Consider the following 20,012-nt stretch of genomic DNA (forward strand, 5'->3'; position numbering starts at 1 on the left):
GCAATGTTGGAATGGCAAGGCAACAAAACAACAAATCACCAACCACTTTCACAATGAGGAACGCAGGTCAGATGGTTCAGGAAATTGCTGTTTTATACGCAGGTAAATAAAACATGAAACACCTAGTAACAGAAACCCACAAAGGAAGTTTCCTCTCATTTAAAATGCTGCCTGCTTAACAATGCTTAGGCAACAAAACATAAAACCTTCTGGTCAACAATACGTTAAACACATATTTATAAAAAACACATGCATGATCTTTCTTCCAAATGAGTGGAATCTGTTTCTCGCCATTGTTGCCTCACAAACGTTAGCATACATTCATTTTGCATTATGATCAACAACTGGATGATAAAAGACATAATTTACTGTATGATGTTTTGATTTAAGTGATTACATTTGTGCATTTTTAGGCCACATGTCTTTTATGGGCTGTAACTGGCAGATCCAGATCTTTCTGTTCAGATGCTGGGGTGGTTCAGAGTGACCCGGGTCTGTTACGAGGAACATGCATGACTTTTACTGTACAGTCCACAAGTAGATCTGGGGGATGTGTTGGAACCTGAGGTCTTTCCTTGGCACTGTCACAAAGAGAGAGAGACAGACTGCGATTTAGCAGCAAGGCAACCCCGAAAAAAAAACAGCAGGCTTGGACTTGTAAGGGGCATGTGTGTGTGTCTGTGTGTGTGTGTATTTTTACACCGTTCTCTGTAAAGTGTGCCCACCTGACCTCCTTATTACAAAATACCACCTTTTATACTTTTATTATTTGATTTATGGAAACAAAATAAGAATTTAAAAGAATATAATGTCCCCCCCCATGTCAATTTATATGACTTTCTTTCTTCCGTGATACACAAAATGTGAATTTGTGAAGAAGATCCTGGCCCTCTTTTCAATACAACGAAAGTGGATGAGAATAGCTTCACATTTTCAAGCTTCACATTAACAAGTGGTTCAAATTAATGACTTATTAAGTCATCTGATAGCTTTATGTGAGGAAAGGCTGAAATTTAAGTAGCTGTTCAGTTAAAATCTTGACATCCCCCTAGATCTGAATTCATCAAAGTTCACAAAAGAAACATTGATTTTTCTTTTGAGTCAATGAATCTTTAATTCAGTTTCTAGATCTTACAAATCTAGTTCTTAAGTTCAACTCAGTCAATGATTCAGTTATAGCATGTTTCAGTGGAAAACTACAGTCACCTTACATTGTAACCTGTCCTTCACACAAAGCTATCAAATGACTTCAGAAGAAATGAAATATAGCACACAAGTCATTCAGACCACAAGTCATTTTGTAGCTTGACAGCCTTAGCTTTCATTCAGTTTCATTAAAACAAAATCATGTTTTGTTTACCAAAAAGTCATACAGGTTTGGAATGACACGAGGGTGAGTCATTTTGATCATCTTTGGGTGAACTAAGCCTTTAATATCTCATCCAAATCATGCACAAATAATCATAATTTACTAAAAAAGCAATCAATATCATTACATTTGCTGCAATCATGTCATTCCAAGCCATGTTTGCATTTATCACCTGTTGCCCTATTACATACAGTACATTTACCAGACCATGAAAGCCAGGATTGGCCCCAAAAACCAAGCTTGGCATTACAGTCTGGTGCCAAGATAGAGGGTAAAACAGGGAGATCAAGCCAATGGCTGAATAAAAGTGACAGATATTACCATTACTCATTTGTCACCCACGCACCTTTAACAACTCCCTGGACCCTGCAAAACTAATTCTGAGTAAGATACGCATGAAAGCCTGTCTAATACTAGCACTGAATCAATTCAAACAGACTTAAGTAAATAATTTAGAAACATCAAGCCCACTCAGGGATTTGCAGTAATGCAATTACATCTGACTTGTATAGAAGCTTGTTTCTGCCATGGAATAAAAAATTAAAAGGTTACTACAATTCTTTTCCTCTGAATTGTGAGAAAAAAATTCAGAATTGAGAGATAAAAATAAAATAGCCTTTCTTAGTTTTTATCCCGTGGTGTACATGCTTGCAATGTATAGGCTATTGTAAAATATGTTTGCTAGATAACTTAAAATAATTGTTTTATGTGGAATTTACAGCAGGTCTCTCTCTACTGTCACAAACGCAATATTTGCGATACAAAGAATGCTGTAACCCAGATAAATGTTATGGAATATCCATGCAGTAATGTACCAAGATCTTTAAACAACATGAACCAATAGCAACAGCTTTTCGCTAATGACCTATGAGTCATTCGAAAACATCTCAGATTTGTACTAAAAATGTTTGCTGTCTTGAAGGCCCAGAGTGTGAAAAACTATTTAAAATGCAGACCCCCAGCATGAGCATACAGCAAACTGTTCAAATAGCAACATAGCACAGTAGGAAACTTGTCATTAAGCGCCATAAAGTCTCAGCTTTACAAAATGAGCGAATTTGGTCAATTTTCCTCAGTCATTTAATTGTACTTAACTGCTCTAATTACAGAACTGGAGAGAGCCAATGGTGGCGAACACCAAATTCGAAACAAAAGAAGCAGTGAACTTTGATGTACCCAAGCGTAGAGCCATGAACCGAGCAACCAGGCAACACACCCAACACAACACACTACTTCCTCACCTCACCTCACAGACACCATAGTAATTAAGATAGCAACCTGGCCGTTTAGGTCAGTTTAGCAACATGGATGTGTTTCTGAACTGTCATTCAAAGTGTGTCAACAGTCAATGCAACAATTAATTAAGAAAATTACTTTTGCCAACCATTTTTGTAGGTTTAATTGATTTGGTAGGGGAGCCCTGGTGGTTGAAGAAAGGTTCTTACTCATTATGAGACAGAAATGAGACATAGAACTAAGTGTGGTTAAAAAAATAAACGCTATGTCATGTTATATCCTTTTTGTAGGTCAATATCCTTCAAATAGCACATTGTATACTTTCAAACTCTGCAAAAATCAAAGGCTTCTTTACAGGCCCTACAAAGCGTTGATTCATTCAGGGCTAGTAAGAGATGTTGCGCCTACAGGTCTGACCAGGTATTTCCGCCATATTTCCCAAAATACACTTCAGAAGTAGCCATACAGTGGGAACAGTCATAGCGTTCACACTCTCACACAGAGAACTCTGTGTTTCCAACCATACAAATCCCAAATGACACGCCAAATCTAAATACTGGGCATACCTCTCGCAGCTTTTCTATATATATATATATATATATATATATAAATAAATGTTTTCTATATAAATATATGTTGATTTAAACAGCAAGAGGTAAAAAAAAAATAAGAAACTGTCTGGGATGAAACTCCCGAAACTGTCAGGTAAAATTTATGAGACCATTTCTAAATTACCTTTTGACAACATTCTTAACATCTGACTGCTTTTAAGTTCAAAAGCCCAATATATTTAAATATTAAATAATGTATACAGAGCCCCTACGATGTGTGGAAGAAAAAAATAGATATCATGGCCACAAATTAAGAATCCCTGTCCAGAATTTATTAATTCGTGACCATGCTTTATTAATTTGTTTCCTCATTTTGGTTAAATCATGGTCATGCTTAACATGGGATGTTGTGGGAATTAATTCTTAATTTGTGCCCACGATATCTTGTTGTCATGTGCGGGGCTCCATAGATATCAAATATTGAGTATTAAAATTGGTATATTAGTTGTCAAAATTAAATATGAATTGGTTAGCAATGCACAAAGTAAAACAACACAATAAACACCAAATCATCAACAAAGAGACAATATTTCAGAATAGAAAAGAACAGAAAAAAAGGTATCAAGCCATACTTGAGGAATCACGTAACATCAGATTCACAGCAGCACAAAATCACCATACTAACAACAAGAAGTCCCTATTAAAAATACTTGCAATAAAGCAATATGGGTTAATAAGACATCGTCCCCGTTCTTACCAAGAAGCAAAGCATTTCAATATCACCTGTCAATCGGCCTATTTTACATCATTATTTACAGCTTTAACTCTTTTTGACCCTGCACATTTCACACGGCCTCAGCTGTGACATTTAAGAGAACAAACGCACACATAACGCTATGAAACAACAGTGCCCTTTCAGTCGGTCACTCTCGACGTGAATTGGGATCTCGCTTAGAGAGGCCAATCTACTTCTAGTGTAACTAAACGAGCCGATGAACATTGGCATGTGTTTGAGAATGAGGGAGCGCGGGGTATACAGAGATCCCACCGGTGGAGTGGTCGGTTGCAATGCAGTTGTGTCCAAATACCGCTGCCACCTGGCAGGGCAAGCCGTCGCTCCCCTCCCGGGCCTGTAGGTACTCGTCGGCCCTGATCGGCAGTGCTTATGCGGCCTTCGGAGAAGCTGCCTCTGCCCTACACGCCATGGCATTGTTGCAGGTTCATCAGGCCAAGGCACTGAAGAACCTGCACGAGGGTGGGCATGAGCCAGAAGTTCTCAAAGAACTCTGCACCGCTACTGACCTTACGCTATGAGTGACGAAGGTCACTGCGCGGTCTCTGGGCCATGCGTTGTCCACTATGGTGGTCCAGGAACGCCATCTCTGGCTGTGTCTTGCCAACATGAGGGAGACTGACAAGACTCGGTTTTTAAATGCCCCTGTGTCCCAGAATGGCCTCTTCGGCAACGCAGTGGAGAACTTCGCCCAGCAGTTCTCCGGCGCACAGAAGCAGACTGAGCTGCTGCCTCCACCCGGTCATCGGCGGCAGCGCCTCAGTCTACTCGTTGCCGAGGGCAGCCCCCTGCCGCCGCCCCCGCTCCAGCGCAGCAAACGCAGCAGCCTCCAGCAAACGCAGCAGCCTCCAGCAAAGCAGCGCCGTGGAGCCGGTCGCAGGGCAGTCGCCCCGTCCGTCCAGGCCCCCGCCAAACCTGGTGGCAAGCGGAAGAGCAAGAGGCCCTGAGATGGGTGACCCAGAGATGGAGGGAGCTGCTATTCGGGAAATGGTGAATGCACCACTCCCTCCCCCGGAGGATGGCCGGGCGGAGAATCTTTTGTTTCTTTTTTCCCGCCACTGACTTCACGGTCAGTGGTACCCAAAGCCTTGACAAAAGAGCAGTTTCTTCTATCTCTGGTTCCCCAGAGGGGACGGGGAGTTGTGGACGAGCCAGTCTCAGATCCCACTCACCCTCCTCTCTCGCCAGTGAGCAGCTGTGGGCGGTTCGAGAGTGCAATCAAACGTACTACTCACGCACCCTCTGCCTGAAAGCCGGTAAGTGTTGCACACATGCTGACCCCGCTTCAGACCGGCAACGAGACCGGGCCGGGTCCCTGTGTTCCCCCTCGCTGCCCCAACGCTGGTACATCGGTTGTTCCGTTGGTGCCACTTGTAAGGTGTCTGAGAGCCTGGCTAGAGCTACCCAGTCCGTCTCGTTGGCTCCGTCAGACCATCAGACTCGGCTATGCGATTCAGTTCTCCCGGTGCCCTCTCAAGTTCAGGAGCGTCCACTTCCCTTCAGTGAAGGCAGCAGATGCCCCTGTCTTGTGTGCAGAGATCGCAGTCCTACTGGAGAAGTATGCGATAGAGCCAGTCCCTCCAGCCGATATGAGGACGGGGTTTTACAGCCCTTACTTCATTGTGCCCAAGAAAGGCGGTGGGTTAAGACCAATCTTGGATCTGCGCGTCTTGAACTGGCCCCTTCACAAGCTTCCGTACAAGATGCTCACGCAGAAGCGCATCTTCAGGTGCATCCATCCCCAAAATTGGTGTGCAGCGATCGACCTGAAGGACGCATACTTCCATGTGTCGATCCTTCCGCGACACAGGCCATTCCTGCAGTTTGCGTTCGAAGGACGGGCATATCAGTACAAGGTCCTGCCCTTCGGGCTGTCCCTGTCGCCCCGTGTCTTCACGAAAGTTGCGGAGGCAGCCCTTGTTCCCCTGAGAGAACAGGGCATTCGCATTCTCGACTACCTCGACGACTGGCTCATACTAGCTCAGTCTCAGGATCAGTTGTGCGAACACAGGGACTTGGTGCTCTCGCACCTCAGCTGGTTGGGCCTTCGGGTCAACTGGGAAAAGAACAAACTCTCCCGGACGCAGAGGATCTCTTTTCTCGGTATAGGGTTGGATTCGGTCGAACAGACAGAACGCCTCACGCAGGAATGTGCTCAGTCAGTGTTGAACTGCTTGAATACATTCAATAACAGGATGGCGGTCCCACTGAAACAGTTTCAGAGGCTCCTGGGGCATTTGGCAGCTGCAGCGGCAGTCACGCCGCTGGGGCTACTTCATATGAGAACGCTTCAGCACTGGCTCCATGGCCGAGTCTCGAGGTGGGAGTGGCAATGCGGCACTCAAAGGGTCCGAGTCACACTGGCCTGCTGCCAAACCTTCACCCCGTGGTCAGACCTTACGTTTCTCCGGGCAGGAGTGCCCCTAGAACAGGTCTCCAGGCATGCTGTGGTTCACACGAATGCCTTTACCACCGGCTGGGGAGCCATGTTCGACGGGCTTGCAGTGTCAGGGGTTTGGACGGGCCCCAACCTGCACTGGCACATCAATTGCCTAGAGTTGCTTGCAGTGCGCCTTGCCTTGATCCGTCTCAAAGGGCGCTTACGAGGCAAGCCCGTACTGGTCCGCATGGACAACACTCCGACCATTGCGTACATCAACCGAAAAGGTGGTCTACGCTCCTGTCACATGTTGCAACTCGCCCGCCACCTCCTCCTCTCGAGTCAGAAGCATCTGAGGTCGCTTTGTGCAACCAGGGAGGGCAACGAGCTGTGCTCCTGGGAGAATGGAGACTCCATCCCCAGACGGTCCAGCTGATTTGGAGTCATTTCGGAGCCGCTCAGGTAGACCAGTTTGCCTCTCCAGAAACCTCTCACTGCCAGTTGTTCTACTCCCTGACCGAGGGAACACTCGGCACGGACACACTGGCACACAGCTGGCCGCGGGGCTTTTGCAAGTATGTGTTTCCCCCAGTGAGCCTTCTTGCACAGACACTGTGCAAGATCAGGGAGGATGAGGAGCAGGTCCTGCTCGTGGCGCCTTACTGGCCCACTCGGACTTGGTTTCCGGAACGGATACTCCTTGTGACAGCCCCTCCTTGGCAGATTCAGGCACCCCGTGGCACATGCGTCCAGACCTCTGGAAACCATGTCTGGTCCCTGGATGGGACGCGGAGGTTCTAGGTGACCTACCCCAAGAGGTAGTTGACACCATCACTTTGGCGAGAGCACCGTCTACGAGACACGCTTACGCCTTGAAGTGGAACCTGTTCGTCGAGTGGTGTTCTTCTCACCGAGAAGACCCCCGGAAATGTCCGATCAGAGTCGTGCTGTCCTTTCTGCAGCAGGGGTTGGTGCGAAGGCTGTCCCCCTCCACCGTTAAAGTCTACATGGCTGTGATTGCTGCCAACCACGACCCCATGGAAGGGAAGTCGGTGGGGAAGCATGACCTAATCATCAGGTTCCTTAGGGGGACGAGAAGGCTAAATCCTCCACGGCCCCCCTCTATAATTTTCGGTCGACGAGTCCAGGTAATCCAGGTAATCCTGAGGCTCCGGCCCGGCTATGTGCCCAAGGTTCCCACTACTCCCTTCAGGGATCAGGTGGTGAGCCTGCAAGCGCTGCCCCCGGAGGAGGCAGACCCAGCCCTAGCTTTGCTCTGTCCCATCCGAACATTGAGATGCTGCGTAGACAGGACACAAAGCTTCAGGACCTCAGACCAGCTTTTTGTCAGTCATGGAGGCCGGCAGAAGGGGAATGCCATCTCTAAGCAGAGGATGGCCCACTGGATAGTGGATGCCATCACCCTGGCTTATCAGGCACAGGGTGTGCCCTGCCCGTTCAGGTTGCGAGCTCACTCTACTAGAAGTGTTGCATCCTCCTGGGCGCTGGCTCGGGGCACCTCGCTGATGGATATTTGTAGAGTTGCGGGCTGGGCGATCTCCAACATGTTCGTTAGATTCTATAGCCTTCGTGTGGAGCCAGTATCCTCCTGTGTTCTCACCTTAAATGGGTAGAAGCACTGAGAGGCCCGGCTTCATGTCGGCTTGCTAAGACCGCTCCAGAGAGTCCATATCGTAGACCCTGTCGAGCTCCTCCATCCCCTTGGCAGCCAGACGTGGCGGAGTGTCCGGCGCCAGGCCCTCACTCGATGAATCCGTGAGAACTGGTAGAGGGCTGGGTTCCATATGTAGAGACCTAAGTGAATCCCATATGTGTAAAATCCACAGTATAGCCTCAGAGCCCGTGTTTCCCCGGCAAACTTCCTGCTGTTTCCAAGAGGGTTACAACTACCGCTAATTTTCCATATGCACCTAAACGGTTGTCCATATGTGTAAGTGCTTCCGAAACCTCCTTCGGGAAGGATGGTGCTCCGCAACGTTCCTGTCCCAAGTGGTACGGGTACGTTTCCCAGTGTTATCCAGTCTTACTGAGTGGGTAGTGTCATCGCAGCAGTAGCTGGTCTTCTTGTGGTAAGCCCCGGCCTACGCCAAAAAGAAGGGGGGCAGGCGGCTTCAACAGGACACTGGAAGGGGCAGTATCTGTGGCCCTTTGGTAGGGATCCCAATTCGTCGGTCATCCGACGTGACGTTGAGAGTGACCAACTGAAAGGGAACGTCTCGGTTACATATGTAACCCTCGTTCCCTGAAGGAAGGAACAGAGACGTCACGTCCCGTCGCCACAGCTTTTGTACCACCGCTGAGCGGCCGGGTCACCGGCTCAGCTCCTCAGCGAAAACCTGAATATGCGCTGCACCAGCTGCCTACTTATACCCACGCTGTGATCAGTGGCAGCTGGATGTAATAATCGCATGCCAATGTGCATTGGCTCGTTTAGTTACACTCAAAGTAGATTGGTCTCTCTAAGCGAGATCCCAATTCATCGGTCATCCGACGTGACATCTCCGTTCCCTCTTTCAGGGAACGAGGGTTAGATACGTAACCGAGACATTACCTAAAATACACAAGCTACACGTTTGCACCAAAAACAGTCAAACCTACATTTAGCTTAACATGAGAGGTGTTGATATGATTAAAAATGCAGAAATAGGTTGCTAAGCATATCATAACAGTATCATAACATGCAGTCATGACTGTGAAAATATTTTAATAATTTGCATTCATTAGTAATTTTCTGCTCTAATCGAGGTGATGGCAGGGCTGCTGACTCTCCTTTAACCCTGTAATTTGTCATGTCTGCTAATTAATACTTGTCCCAGAGTTCACGTCTGAAATAAATATGCCACTCCTAGGGAAATCTTGTTTTTGTACAGTGCAAGACACTTGTAGTTTACTTTTTTTTCTGATGCTTTCCGGTCATTAAATAAAATGGATTTGTGCCGGTCAAATGATCCATATTTTGCTCATTTATCCACACTTTTCAAACCCTTAAACCACCAAATAAATATAATCAGGCTCTAAGTATATTGTGTGATGATTCAGTTTTACTGAAATTACAGCATTAGCCATGTCAAATGAAGGCCTCGGCTGAGCAATCCGTGGATGAAGTGGACTCCTCTGGCTTTGAGTAGCTTTAATTACAAGGTGAAAGAAGCCTTCATAACAGGAAGCGAGGGGAAAACCCGACCACTTTAAGGTAAACAGTGACACAAGGCTTGTCTGTGTTATGCTGAGTAAGCTCATGGCCAGAGGGACACATATTCACCTTTGCCATTATGGAAATGATCTCCGAAACTAGTAAAATCTAAAGAAGTTTTGCATCTTTAATATGTGGAGAAGTTAAATTTTAGACTCAGAGACTTTAAAACAACTTACATCAAAGTTTGAGTATTGCTAAAGTGGAAATTAACAACAAAGATGCATTAGGCTAAAGTGAACAATGACTCTACATACCACAATGTTACATAAAAAGATGCTTACAATAGATTGCCATGGAGATCTTTCTCATTGAACTATAATAATAAATTGGATGCTAAAGCAAATAGCTTGCTTGTGGCAACCAATGTAAAGGCTTACATAGCATCCCATAAACTGTCTTATAAGTGAAAAATAGGTATTTAAAAGGATAGGCCACCCAAAAATTTAAATTTTGTCATCATTTACTCACCCTCATGTCGTTCCAAACCTTTCTTTGTTCTGTGGAACATAAAAGAAGATATTTTAAAGAATGCTAGCCAAACAGTTTCAGTTCCCATTGACTTCCATTATATGGACAAAAATACAATAGAAATCAATGGCAACTGAAATCGGTTACCAACAATCTTCAAAATATCTGCTTTTGTGTGGCACAGAAAAAATTTGGAACAACACGAGGGTTAAATGATAGGCATAAATAATGTTTTTTATTTATCAGAATTTAAATTTTTCACTATCACTTTAACTGATTGTGTTGAAGTTTTGCTGAAGTGGTTTTCTGAGGGTTAAATACTTTAGATATGATGTCTGCATGCATGCAAGGCCATTTAATCCACTAGATGAACAAAACTGATATTTTTTTGTATTTACAAGGCTGTTTATTTCTGCTCCATGCTAGTTTTATTTGTCATTAAATGGCAAAGCATGTGGAGACCCTGGGAGCTTAATTATAAATTTAGTTCTGGTTTGCTCTCCTGTTCTCAAATGAACAGATGTTGTTCTAATACTGTTAAACACATCAAAGACACATACATTTATACTTGATCAAGCAGCTCATACCATCAGGCCTTCAGAGAGATGCTAGTGTAGTGCATTAATGCAGTGAAAACAGCTTTACCTCAAACGCTTCGTCATCAAGGATCCTGGTGCCAAAAACGGTTATACCATTGGTGTCAATACCAGCATGGTCACTCCTGCCCAAAGTCTTTGTAAGCTTCTTCTTGCAGTCAACAACGATGGTAACAGTTTTTTTCTCAACACTGATGCCTACACGATGCCACCTGCGATGAACAGGAAGTGTAGGTGATTACAAACCCAGCAAATGGTTAAAGGCCACCACACGTGAGACGTGCCTTTCTTTAAAACCTTAGACAATTTGCTTCCATTCTTGAGACATAACATTCCTGAGTGGACCACATTCCAGCCTTCAAACTTTGGCCTTGTTTAACACTGGATTAAACTCATTAAACTCTAGACCAAATCCCTCCTGTGAGTTATTCAGCATGACAGACACCATGAACATTGTAGAAAGTGTGTGTCAGGAAGGTACGGCAGAGAAACTCAACTGTGGAGTCAAAACATTGAGCTGGGGAGGGAAACTGTTGGACAGGTTTGTGGTAAGAAGCCACAGTGAGATTTCAAAGGCATATCAATGGCACCCACAAGGGTGATCAATTTTCCATAATCCACTTTATTAGAAAGAAAAACCTTTATTCTGGCTTGTGCCTTTAAAGTACTTGGCAAACTTGAACCAACACAAGCTTTACTGTGTCTAGAGACCAACATTTCTGAATAATTTAGCTGCTAACAGAATACAATTTACATAGTTAAGAGCGATTATGTGAATGATTGATAGATGTGTGACGGTGTAAAACCACAATATTGTACTTGACAGACTGAAATTCTAGAACTTTAGTTAATACCTGGACTTGCCAAATGCAATGATTTAAAGTCACACATTTTCACCTTAAAAATTACCCATTTTCCCTAAGGATATACTGTGGTATAATTCATCTTTTCATGTGCAATTTACATAAATGACGTTGGCAACACATTGTAGCGTTTTCCGATTATAATAATATATGGGAGATCAAGACATTTTACACAATTTAACACAAATGCTTTTCAGATTCTTTAAACAAGATCACATTATCATCATTATGACCAACCATAATAGCAATTTATCCTTAATTCTTATGTCTCTAAGGAAGATAAACCACAGAAGCATATGAAAGTTATATTAAAATGGTGATAGCTAATCTATTTAGCTATTCAAATTATTTTTAAAAAGCCACTTTTAACCGTAATTCTTCATGCACGATGGAACTGGAATGACAGTATTAGCCCAATTAAGGTGCATTTAACCTGAAATCTTTGTCAGCATTATAATCAACATAAGCACTATAATCCCTCACATAAATATTGCTGCTTTTACAGCAAAACACCCCACTGAACTGATACCAACAATAAAGCCTCTTAAAACCTAATAAGACAAAGCACGTCCATTGTTGTCAGTTAATTTTAGCATTTGAAGATGTCAAGTTAAGGCTGAAGGGGTGTCGGGACAATAATGAACATTTGAAATGTTTAATGTACATTTTAATACAATCACTGCTATCTAAGGAAGGATGTTTAAAAAAAATGTATTGTGATTTTTCTTCATTGTGACTATTTCTTACAACTGTGACTTTATCTCTTGAAATGTGACCATTTATTTTGTAATTGTGACTTTATTTCCCACAACTGACTTTGTATCTCATAATGTGATTTTATCTTGTAATTGTGGCTTTATCTTTGTATCTCAGATGACTTTCTTTCTCACTATTGACTTTATGATGCACAACTGTAACTATACAGTGGTGTGAAAAGGTTTTTGTCCCCTTCCTGTTTTTTTATTTTTTTTGCATATTTGTCACACTTAAAAGATTCAGATCATCAAACAAATTTTAATATTACACAAAGATAATGCATGTAAATGCAAAATGCAGTTTTTAAATGATGATTTCTTTTATTAAGGGAAAAAAGCTGTCCAAACCTGCCTGGCCCTTCGTGAAAAATTAATTGCCCCCGAAATCTAATAACTGGTTGTGCCACGCTTTGCAGCAACAACTGAAATCAAGTGTTTGTGATAACTGGCAATGAGTCTTTCACATCGCTGTGGAGGAATTTTGGTCCACTCTTCTTTGCAGAATTGTTTTAATTCAGCCACATTGGAGGGTTTTCAAGCATGAATGGACGGTTTAAGCATCTCAATCGGATTTAAGTCCGGACTTTGATTTGGCCACTCCAAAACCTTAATTTAGTTTTTCTTGAGCCATTCAGAGGTGGACTTGCTGGTGTGTTTGGGATCATTGTCCTGCTACATAACCCAAGTGCGCTTGAGGTCACAAACTGACGGCCGGACATTCTCCTTCAGGATTTTCTGATAGAGTGCAGAATTCATGGTTCCGTCAATTATGGCACGTCGTCCAGGTGCTGAAGCTGCAAAGCCACCCCAGATCATCACACTACCACCACCATGTTTGACTGTTGGTATGATGTTCTTTTTATGAAATGCTGTGTTAGCTTTTTTCCCTTAATAAATGAAATCATCATTTAAAAACTGCATTTTGTATTTACTTGTATTATCTTTGTGTAATATTAAAATTAGTTTGATGATCTGAATCTTTTAAGTGTGATAAATATGCAAAACATTTAAAAAAACAGGAAGGGGGCAAAAACCTTTTCACACCACTGTATTTCACAGTGTGACTTTTATGTCGTAATTGTTAATTTATTTCTAATAAACTGGACTTTATGTCTCAGTGTAACTATTTATCTTGTAATTGTGACCATTTCTCACAACTATTACTCTGTATCTTATAATGAGACTTTTGTGTCATAATATTCCTCACAAATGTGACTATCATAATGTGATTTTTTTTATCTCAGAAATGTTACTTTATTTCTAGCAACTGTAATTTTCTATTTAAAATTGTGGCTTTTTATCTAGTAATTGTTTCTGTTTCTCACTTGTCTTGATATCTCATAATATGACTTTTTCTCTTGTAATTGTGAATTTATTTCTCACAATTATGTCTTTATATCTCACAATGTGACTATTTATTTCACAATGTGACCATTTATCTAGTAATTGTGACTTTATTTGTTATAAATATGACTCTATATATCACAATATGACTTTTTATCTTGTAATTGTGACTTTATTTCTCACAACTGTGACTACTTCTCGTAATGTGACTTTTATCTCATAATTGTGACTTCATGACTCATAACATTGACTTTATATTTCACTATGTGATTTTTTTATCTTGAAATTTTGACAGATTTTCTCGCAACTGTGCTTCCATATCTCACAACGTGACTTTTTGTCTTATTTGAAAATCTCACAATTACCTTTTTTATTTTTAGACACGAAACAGACTTCCACAAATATATTGTAATGTTGGTAAGAGCTTCCTGATGATGTTACCCAAGAGGTTAATTTCTGTGGTCATGCATCTGCCCCAATGGATCCAACTTTTCATCTTTCTAGAATAACAGTGCTCTGAAAGATCACTGCCGAGGTCAGATCACCTAAGGCCCTGTCTGCTTCACTCCATCAATCCAGAGTCACAGTGAGATCTCCTCTGGCTCGCCTCGCAGAAGAAACCACACATAACTAATGCCTCAATAGCCACCTGAAATTCTCATTTGTCTACTTGTTAACTCTCTTCAACCGAAATGACTCTAAAACAAAAATATCTTCCTACACATATAATCACTCAGGACAACAGTCTAAAACTCGGGTCTGGCAACAAATTACTTCCTGCTGATGACTGACCTCTGTCTGACCCTGTCTGGAGTCGGTCTCAGTCTTTGTCTCTGAGGATGGATCTAAACAACCTAAAAAAAAGGCTGCTGTACGTTTAACTTGCTTTGTGACTTACTTTCCATCGGCTAGGTTGAGGGAGCGGAACAGGGGGTAATCCTCCGGGGCAGGTTTGCCTGTCTGATCCTCGTACAGGAAGACAGGTGAGCGGCCCACCTCCACGCCTAGTTGCTGGACGCCTTTCTCGTTGTAGATGGACAAAAGGAAGGACTGGATTCCAGCTTTGGGCTTGATGGTGGTTAGGATGGAAAAGTCTTCAGGAAACACACTATCTAGAAAACAGCACAGACAGAAAACAAGCTCACTGAAGGCTTCTTTGGGTTTTTGAAGTTCATCCAAATAGCTAATTGCAATGTTGAAACTGGAAACATAATGGAGGACTAGGAGCGGCACTTAAAAATAAAGAAATGAATGTATTAATGAAAAAAAAGGGCAAAATTATATAGAAAAGAAATTTGATATACAGTGGGGAAAAAAAACACACACACACACACAGTATATATTTTTTTCCCTGTGATCTTCATATGAAAATATATGGATATTTAAAAATATGTGTCAAATTGAAAAGTGATTTATTATTTTAACTAATTTAACAACATTTTTATAGATGAATTGAACAATTACAGTTTTTTTCCAATTGCTAACAAGCGTTTACCAGTACTTAAAGTACTTTTTCTAAACTCTTAACACAGCAACACACCTGCATCACACAATTAGCCAAATAGTAAATTTTCTGGCCAAAACCACATTTTGTTAAATAAATACAAACTCTACATTTCAAAATGCTGAATACCTTTACATATACTAACTCTATCAAAACACAGCAAACCCGATTCAAACTTTTGACAGTTTGACAGTGACTGTCAAAATCAAAAACAGTTGATGACTTTACAAAAACTGCATTACTTGTCCTGTTTCAGTTCTACCTGCATACAGTATAGACAATATAAACATCCATTGTTTTTTTGTAATTTAGTTACCTTCAACTGAAACCCATTTTACATTTTTAAGTGTTGAATGTGTTCATTCTTAACAACATACTGTCTAAAATTGAATGAGTCATTATAGAAAAAAATAGGGTCCCCTATGCAGAAATTCAGTTGGAACCTTGATTGAAATTGCTGTCCAGTGGGTGGGGGTTGGATGCGGATGGTGCCCCCATGGTAGCTGATGCCAGTGAGCAACAAAAATTCCAACATACATGGCCTTTGGTTACTATGCAAGCTTGTTTCCATCACAGAATAAAAAAGTAAAAACAGTAATTGTGACCTTTTTATCTCACAATTTGGGCTTCTATTCTTGGAATTGCAAGTTTACATCTTGCAATTCAGACTTTATCAGAATTGTGAGATACATTCTCAATTGAAAGAAATAAAAGTCAGAACTGTGAGATAAAAAAAGTCACAATTACCCTTTACCCTTAATATTTCATGGTACAAATAAGCTTTCATAGGTTCCACATGTGTAAGGGGAAAAAACAAACAAACAAACTTAAAAATGCACAGTCCAGCACACATTCTTACTCCTCTCTCCTACCTATTCTTCTCCCTTTTTCTGACCAATCTACTCCTCTCCCTCCTACAACTATTCCTCTTCCTCTCCCAGGCATTATTTTTTTCTCTCTCTCTGATTCTTTGTGTTGTTCTACATAAAAAAAATAAAAAATTCAAAGAGGTCTTTTTACTCTATATTGATGCAATGGAAAGAGCATCAACACCTGACTATTCCTCCAACTGAGACTGGAATCAGCTGTTTCTAAATATTTCAGTGATTTGTTACAGATTTGTTATCAGTACTTTTGTTACTGATAATGCTTATCAGATGTTACAATATTTTGAGCTGCTGTTGTTGCAGAAGTAGAGGCTTTATATTTAAAGTTTGGAACATTAGGTCTTCATTTCTGACATGCTGTGTTTAAGCATTTGTAAAAAAAAAAAAAAAAAAAAAAAAAAAAAAAATTTAAAAAAATCACCTGCATCACACAATTAGCCAAATAGTAAATTTTCTGGCCAAAACCACATTTTGTTAAATAAATACAAACTCTACATTTCAAAATGCTGAATACCTTTACATATACTAACTCTATCAAAACACAGCAAACCCGATTCAAACTTTTGACAGTTTGACAGTGACTGTCAAAATCAAAAACAGTTGATGACTTTACAAAAACTGCATTACTTGTCCTGTTTCAGTTCTACCTGCATACAGTATAGACAATATAAACATCCATTGTTTTTTTGTAATTTAGTTACCTTCAACTGAAACCCATTTTACATTTTTAAGTGTTGAATGTGTTCATTCTTGACAACATACTGTCTAAAATTGAATGAGTCATTATAGAAAAAAATAGGGTCCCCTATGCAGAAATTCAGTTGGAACCTTGATTGAAATTGCTGTCCAGTGGGTGGGGGTTGGATGCGGATGGTGCCCCCATGGTAGCTGATGCCAGTGAGCAACAAAAATTCCAACATACATGGCCTTTGGTTACTATGCAAGCTTGTTTCCATCACAGAATAAAAAAGTAAAAACAGTAATTGTGACCTTTTTATCTCACAATTTGGGCTTCTATTCTTGGAATTGCAAGTTTACATCTTGCAATTCAGACTTTATCAGAATTGTGAGATACATTCTCAATTGAAAGAAATAAAAGTCAGAACTGTGAGATAAAAAAAGTCACAATTACCCTTTACCCTTAATATTTCATGGTACAAATAAGCTTTCATAGGTTCCACATGTGTAAGGGGAAAAAACAAACAAACAAACTTAAAAATGCACAGTCCAGCACACATTCTTACTCCTCTCTCCTACCTATTCTTCTCCCTTTTTCTGACCAATCTACTCCTCTCCCTCCTACAACTATTCCTCTTCCTCTCCCAGGCATTATTTTTTTCTCTCTCTCTGATTCTTTGTGTTGTTCTACATAAAAAAAATAAAAAATTCAAAGAGGTCTTTTTACTCTATATTGATGCAATGGAAAGAGCATCAACACCTGACTATTCCTCCAACTGAGACTGGAATCAGCTGTTTCTAAATATTTCAGTGATTTGTTACAGATTTGTTATCAGTACTTTTGTTACTGATAATGCTTATCAGATGTTACAATATTTTGAGCTGCTGTTGTTGCAGAAGTAGAGGCTTTATATTTAAAGTTTGGAACATTAGGTCTTCATTTCTGACATGCTGTGTCTAAGCTTTTGTAAAAAAGATAAGAAAGATCCTTGATTTTGGTATGGGGTAAGTTTGTGTGAAAAGAAAATTTAAGCATCTTAGAAATGTTTTAATTGACTGAATATTGTGTGAAAACAACACAAATTGTGTTAATGAAAATAATACAAATTGTGTTAATGGTATGGTCACAACAGACGGATGTTGTGCTAATTGTGTATAGAATTTTGAAAATGTGACTACAGATCGGAAAAAGGGATGTTAGCAATTGGAAAAAACTGTAAATCTTTCTATATATTTGTCAGGTTGACAAGTGATTTCTTTTTTAATTTTTGAGAAGCTTGATAAACACGGGCCCAGATATATGGCATTATATATGCTAAACAGGTATTAACATACATTAATAAACATGCATCTGTTTTCAACCATATAAAGAAACATTTGCAACATTATAACCACTTTCCGATTACATAATGCATCTCAAACCTATCATAAAAACTCAGAAGACTTAGAATATGGTTACATAAAAGTGACATTCTGCAAAACATCTTCTTTTGTGTTGTTCGAAGTAATTTGGAATGACATGAGGGTGTGTAAATGTGTAAATGATCATTTTTGAGTGAACTATCGCTTTAAAAGTTTCTGTTAATTTCTTATGCAACTCAGCAGACAAGCCACGTTGTGGTCAAGAGATTTCATCCAAGTTCTCCTGTTGCTTAACAATACAAGCGTCTGAGTGAAACATGGCCCTGCACAATCAGGGATGGCATCTGCTGTCAAAAGCCTTGGCAACCACAACAAAGGGCACATTTAAACGCAGCTAAATGTAGGCAGGATGTGGAGACATGTTCATGGGGTTCAGCTTACCTGGGAAAAGCTGCTTGGTTGGGGCACTGATCTGGGCATTCTTGCCTATTTTGTAGGCTGTGTCCGGCTGTGATGCTCTTCGGTTTGTGCAAAATCCTGAAGTTTTCTGTACTCCTTCTGGGACAGTGGGAATTTCTAATACTTTTAGGACATCCACAGGTTCTGCTGTAGAAAAAATATTACAAATGTTAATAAATAAATAAGAAGTAATGCATTCATTGTTTAGCAGATAAACCTTTTTTTTATAATGATACTTATAATATTTAAAAAAAAAAATATTGAACTCATAGATAAATTGAGAAATTTGTTTTCATGTTTTTAAGTTAAACTTCTACAGAATGACAAAAGTTTCTTACATGTAAATAAACAATAACTAATATACAGTAATAAATATGCAAGCAACATTTGAAGATTCAACAAAACTTATTTAGGATAATCTAAATACTATATTTTTACGATATTTTACTATTGTTTACCATATATAAAATTGTTGATATTTACTATTATAAAAAATATTTATATACTGTAATTATGATATAATATCAAAAACAAATCTAGGATCAAATATAAAACAGCTTCTTAAATTTTAAGATTCTGCTGGTTATATTTCAGTTAATGATTAGCATAACGAAGTATCTCTAGTTGGTTAGCCATATAATAGGTTGTGGACATTAGTTTAATGACCAGAGAGAGTGTATCAAATAAAAAAAAAAATGTATGCCCCACAACCACAAAAAAAGAGGCCAGTATCTGTTTTACTTGGCTATATGACCAAACTCAAATCACTGGTCTTCATTCCTATGAGATCTGACCCTTGTTGTAAAATACCCGATTCCATCTTGAACTCTTTGGAAGATACTTCAGCAACAGCTGGGTTAAGTAAACTTGAACAAACGGTTTCACTATGGTTAACGAAGCAAGATGAAAGACAAACACTGTTCACCCCGGATCAGCCTGGAACTTCACTGAAGAACTCAAAACCTTAGAAAGCACCATTGAGAAGAGTTTCTTTGTGATTCACTGTGAATAAATGTCACATATTTGGCTCTTGGGTGTTATCCAGAGTCTACCAACAGTACCATATGTGTCTTCTGGGACTTGAGTAGACTTTGGCATCTACCACATAAAACTGAATGCTGAAACCACCAAAAATAAAGGGCTGCTATGTCACAAAAGGCTGGAATCATCTGAGGGAGGTCTAAAATGCTGTAATAAAGACACTGAGGCATTCCTGCTGCTGAGAAAACATTTACCACCCCATTTAAAGTTTTAAAAAGCAAAGCTGACAAACCATTCTTTTGCCGTTTTTTTGTGCTGAATGAAATGATCCCACACTATATCTGAGAGACTCAGTCTGAGCTCAATCTACACCGAACATACAAGCTAGACAAAAGGAAAACCTCAACCAATACAATGACAGAGCTGAGGAGGAGAGTTGTTGTGAGGGATCTTCTGGAGACGTTCTCCATAACCTCAGGCCTCATATATTCTAGATGTGGTGCTGTAGCCTGAGTCTGACCTTTTGCCATGCAAGTGCCAAACAAAAATGTCAATACTCCTAAATCCTT

The 20,012-nt window shown here is 40.5% G+C and overlaps 1 protein-coding gene across 1 annotated transcript in view; it reads right to left on the bottom strand.

Moving 5' to 3' along the window:
* The window catches only part of LOC107590309 (collagen alpha-1(XI) chain-like), a 79,181-nt gene that overhangs the window by 52,024 nt on the left and 7,145 nt on the right, over window positions 1–20,012 (bottom strand). The window contains exons 3-4 of the mRNA XM_016279017.1: window positions 14,471–14,684; window positions 10,660–10,822 (exon numbers count right to left, since the gene is read on the bottom strand). Of these exons, the coding sequence (XP_016134503.1) occupies window positions 10,660–10,822; window positions 14,471–14,684 (377 nt within the window). The remainder of the gene's footprint in view (window positions 1–10,659; window positions 10,823–14,470; window positions 14,685–20,012) is intronic.

This window comes from Sinocyclocheilus grahami, unplaced genomic scaffold, assembly GCF_001515645.1.
Source record: "Sinocyclocheilus grahami isolate Dianchi unplaced genomic scaffold, SAMN03320097.WGS_v1.1 scaffold126.1, whole genome shotgun sequence".
NCBI classification, from domain to species: domain Eukaryota; kingdom Metazoa; phylum Chordata; class Actinopteri; order Cypriniformes; family Cyprinidae; genus Sinocyclocheilus; species Sinocyclocheilus grahami.